Source organism: Salmo salar, chromosome 07, assembly GCF_965601325.2.
Source record: "Salmo salar chromosome 07, fSalSal1, whole genome shotgun sequence".
Classification (NCBI taxonomy): domain Eukaryota; kingdom Metazoa; phylum Chordata; class Actinopteri; order Salmoniformes; family Salmonidae; genus Salmo; species Salmo salar.
The window spans coordinates 50,838,251-50,843,673 of record NC_138297.1 but is presented as its reverse complement, the minus strand read 5'-3'; the positions used below and the strand labels follow the sequence as shown (position 1 = coordinate 50,843,673).

Sequence of the window (5,423 nt, the reverse complement as noted above, 5' to 3'; positions counted from 1 at the left end):
AGATGGTGGAAAAATTCATTGTTGATGTGGGTTCTGTTGTCATGAAGGACAGCTCTCAGTCATGAAGTGTTAAACTCACAGGGCTATAAACACTACCAGACCATTGAAGCATGTTCTGCCTATGCAAAGTATCCTCTCTATGCAACCAGGTTTTCATGGTCCCACAGGGAAACTGTAGTTGAATAGATCTGTGTGAGCAGCAGAACTTTAAAAGTGTTGAGAGCTGATTGTCCAGCCAATCATGGCCTTGATTGATAAACATGCCTCTGCTGGAATCAATTAAAGACTGGGAAGGTGCTGGAAGATTTAAGCAGGTTGTAGCAAAAACAAGGTGTTGTTTTAAGGGTTTACAATCATCTTCTCAACATATATGGTTGAATTGTTCATCAAAACCTAGGAGGACCAAGGCACTCTTTATATAGTGAAAATTCCTTTATTATGATAGCATGTTCAATAAAACAACATATTTTAGACTCTGATGTGTTTCGACATGGCCGTCAGGAAGTAAAATGATGGTTGAATAGTCCTCAACACTATTCAACCACCCCAGAGACTGTTTTTTTTTATTCTGAAATGATGTGAGACACTTATTCCACACAGATGGAGTCCATTCAAAATATTGTGTGACATTTTGAGGCGGTGTTTGCATATGAACTAATTAAGGTTTGCCATAGCAAAGCGTAGGAAGACATGTAATCTAGAGACTTATAGTTGTTATTGCTTCAGGAATGCTTTAACGTGATGGTGTATGAGTTGACATATTATCATCATTACTGATATACACTCAGTTTGCTCTTTCCATGACATAGACTGACCAGGTGAAAGCTATGATCCCTTATTAATATAACTTGTTAAATCCACTTCAATCAGTGTAGATGAAGGGGAAGAGACAGGTTAAACAAGGATTTTTAAACCTTGAGACATGGATTGTGTGGTAACACTTCACTTGACACCTAGCATCATAATGCTATGACACGGTCATAACCATGTCATATGTCATAACAGCTGACATATCTTGTCATAACCTGTCATAACGGGGTCATAACACTGTCATCGCACATATATTTAGACCTCTTGTGACACATATATTGCTTTATTTTATGGCTGGTTATGACACCTACACAAGAGTGTCAAAACCCACAAAACCTACGACGGTAGTTATTATGTCTGGTTATGACACCTACATAAGAGTGACAAAACCCACACAACCTACCACACAAGGCAAAACATTCCATTATACCCTAGCCTACTTGTCAACAGTATGTTTATGTTATATAACATTTCCTGAAATGTACCTTATTAAGTATGGTAGTATGGGTATTCGGACACGGCCACTGTCTCTTCCCACTCAGCACCTGGAGTCATACCCAACAAGCGCAGTCACTGTGAAATCTGAGGGAGGTTTTTGTATGGCTCTGTATCACTGTGTGAACACCCAGACACTGTTGGGGTTGTGTAAACTCTGACAGTAGTAATCTCCTGCATCTTCAGCCTGGACTCCACTAATGGTCAAAGTGAAGTCACTCCCAGATCCACTACCACTGAATCTAGATGGAATCCCAGACTGAAGGGTTTTAGCCAAGTATATTAGGAGTTCAGGAGCTCCTCCAGGTTTCTGTTGATACCAGGCCAACCTCTGTCCATGTCTATCACTGTATACTGCACTGCTGGTCTTACAGCTGAGACTGACTAAGTCACCCACTGAAATAGTTTTCACTGCAGGAGTCTGAGTCACAGTGACCTGGCCTCTAGACTCTGAAAAATAAATGTAATTAACATTTAATCGTGCATTCATTTGCTCATTGCTTTACAAAATAATGACTTTACAATAACATAATGGTATTTACTTTAATAAGGTTAGGTAACTACAGTCAAGGTAATTTTCTGTCAACTATATTACCTTGAAGATGGAGGGCAAATATCCAGATGAAGATGGTGATAAAAGTCATGGTTGTTGTGGGTTCTGTTGTCATGAAGGACAGCTCTCAGTCATGAAGTGTTAAACTCACAGGGCTATAAATACTCACAGAGCACTGAAGCATGTGCTGCCAATGCAAACTATCATATGTAAATAGTCTTACTGCTAGTACCTACATTCATAACTGTTAGCTATATAACTACATACAGATTATGCAGATACAGAATATTTTATCGTGTTTTAAATAACTTATACTGTAAATCAGTGATCTAAGAGGAAAATGTAATTATCTAAGTGTGTCAGTGGATTATACTCATAACCCAGGATTATCAGTCCCTATTGCGTTATTCCAGTACTTCAGTACCATCAGTCCCTATTGTATTATAATAGTACTTCAGTACTATCAGTCCCTATTGCGTTATTCCAGTACTTCAGTACTATCAGTCCCTATTGAGTTGTACTAGTACTTCAGTACTATCAGTCCCTATTGTATTATATTAGTAGTTCAGTACTATCTGTCCCTATTGTATTATATTTGTACTTCAGTACTATCAGTCGCTATTGTATTATATTTGTACTTCAGTACTATCAGTCCCTATTGTATTATTTTAGTAGTTCAGTACTATCTGTCCCTATTGTATTATATTTGTACTTCAGTACTATCAGTCGCTATTGTATTATATTTGTACTTCAGTACTATCAGTCCCTATTGTATTATTTTAGTAGTTCAGTACTATCAGTCCCTATTGTATTATTTTAGTAGTTCAGTACTATCAGTCCCTATTCTGCCCTGCAAAGGCAAAACTCAGTAACAACGAAGCTGGTCAAAAATCTTTGATCTGTTGTAATGGCCAAGTATATTACCTGATTAACGTGGTATTTAGTTTCCTGACACAATAACAATAACAAGACAGTTGACAGTTGGTTATCAGAAATTGCTGTCTGTCTATACAGAAAAATACTTTTAAGTCAGATTTTGAAGATTTGCCATTGTTGGGCATTATTGTATTATACTAGCACTTCAGTATTCAGGGTGGGACTGAGAGTGCTCTGTGTGTCAAGGCGCCTGCCCATTCATGTGTGATGGAGGTTTTTGTACGGCGACTTAACCATTATGAATCGTTGTGGTGGACTTTTGGAAGCGGCACAAAACTAGTGCTGAAAAGTAAGTACATTTTTGTCTTCTCTCATTAAAACAAAATGTAATCATACTATGAACAACGTTATGAGATGTTATCTTCTCCAGAATAAATACTTCAAGGCTATATCTTTTTAGAGATTTCTGGGGACAGATAGGGAGATTGGTAAATGGCAGAGTCACCAAAGTTAGAGAATTGTTCACGTACCACCAAGTTTATACTCTAACATGTGATTTAAAAAGAGGACATTTTGATACACAGTATTGCATGTCAGCTCATTGTTGTGTCAATATGTTGCAACTACTTCTCTATAATATAAGCAACACTTTGTATTGTATTCATCGTAGATGTTAACACTGACATGGTTTAAAGGGGAACCTCATCTATAGTTTTAAATAGTACTTTGAGGTCATTTTGGCTTGTGTCTCAGAGTAGATTTGACAACATTTACATGGAGATTTACAATTTTAATAGTATATATGATTATTAAATCTGAATATGTGATATCTGTTTACTGCATGTCTTTGTAGACTATGGGACGGTTTGCCAGAAACATTAAGCTTAGTCCTGGACTAAAAAGCAAGCTCAATGGATAATCTTCATTGAAAGGGATTTTTAGTCTAGGACAAGGCTTCATCTGTGTCCAGGAAACCCCCTCTAGTATTTTGTTGCTCTTGGTGGGCTAAACTGTAGAGCATGAATGTAACATACATGTATCTGATGGATTGCTTTGTCCAAAAATATTTTCAGAGTTTATTTTTGCCTTTATCTTTATAGATTAAGTGTTTTGTTATCCTTGGTACTGTAGCTAGTTGAATATCCTGTGTGTATTGCCTCTCCTCTCCTCTCCTCTCCTCTCCTCTCCTCTCCTCTCCTCTCCTCTCCTCTCCTCTCCTCTCCTCTCCTCTCCTAATATATTCCATGATACAGTAGTAGCAGTAGTATCTGACCCTCCTCTCTCCTCTCTCTTCTCTCCTCCAGCTGGTCCCTCTGTCAGGCCCACAGTGTCTCTGCTTCCCCCGTCCTCTGAGCAGCTCTTCGAGGGCTCGGCCACACTGGCCTGCCTGCTGAGTGGCTACTCCCCCCAGGGGGCGATGGTGAGCTGGGAGGTGGATGGGGAAGAGGTGAAGGAGGGGGTCCTGACCACCACAGAAGAAGAGAAGGGCGGCCACTACAGCCGCAGCAGCACCCTGACCCTGAGCAAGGCACGCTGGGAAGAGGGAGAGGTGTACACTTGCAGGGTCGCCCATGACGACACCAGTGATTCGGCCGCCTTCCGGAAAAGTCACTGTAGTGTCTAGTGACCGGAGAAGCCATTGTAGGGGGCTAGAGAGTCCCCACATGGTGCTGGTGAAGGAAACATTAGTGTTTTAGAGCTGAATGTTAAAGTATAGTAGTGAATAATATCAGGAGTGCTGTGTGCTAAATGAAGTATTTTGTGATTAAGTTGTAAATGTCATCTTGCTTCTGAGTTCAAATAAAGCTTGTTTTAATTGAAATATAACCACAAGAGTTACTTTAATGATCACTGTCTCATGAATAGGAAGCACATTTCATGCTAATTTATATAAAAGGGCATCTGATCCAACAAATACTCCGCAATCCTTTCTACAACTGAATGACCCTGTTATAGTGTAGCACCAATACCAGTGATAATAATTAGTGATATTTGATAATAAACCTCTAAAATCTGCTCTGAGAACTGTCACGAACTGGCTCAGAGCCCGTAACAAAAAGGGAGAAAACGTAGAGATAGGGAATAACAAAAATATATTTATTAACTAAAGTAAACAATTTACAATTATCAATGGTGTGTGCAGTCAGTAATCAGTAGTGGAAGTGAGTGGTTGCGTGCATAGATGGTGATAATGAGGGGTGTTGAAAGGTGCCAAAGCAAACAAACAAACAAACAAAACGTCCACAAAAATGCCACAACCAAATCCAACAGTGTGTCTGCATGGAGAGAGTCTCCTCAATGAATGGGGAAAAAGTGTATTTACCCCGGGACACACCCGGGCCCAGGTGTGTCCCATTTTGCTGACGACCCTCCAGGCTCCACCCACCGACATCCTATTAAGGAAAACAAGAGCAAAGAATTCGACAGACAGAGTGGGAGGGTCGTCATAGAACTCACACTGCTGAACAGTTACTTTCCATAACATATATACAGTGCATTCGGAAAGTATTCAGACCGCTTTCCTTTTTTCACATTTTTTACGTTAGAGACAGGATTGTGTCGAGGCACAGATCTGTGGAAGGGTACTAAAACATTTCTGCAGCATTGAAGGTCCCCAAGAACACAGTGGCCTTCATCATTCTTAAATGGAAGAAGTTTGGAACCACCAAGACTCTTCCTAGAGCTCGCA

General features: G+C 39.8%; 1 gene segment (V, D, J or C); it reads left to right on the top strand.

The window, feature by feature from the left end:
* Positions 1–2,822: 2,822 nt before the first annotated feature.
* Positions 2,823–4,561, top strand: LOC106609487 (Ig kappa chain C region, B allele-like). The segment is given in 2 exon segments: positions 2,823–3,083; positions 4,039–4,561. Coding segments are annotated over 2 exon segments (402 nt in total).
* The last annotated feature ends 862 nt before the right edge of the window (positions 4,562–5,423 follow it).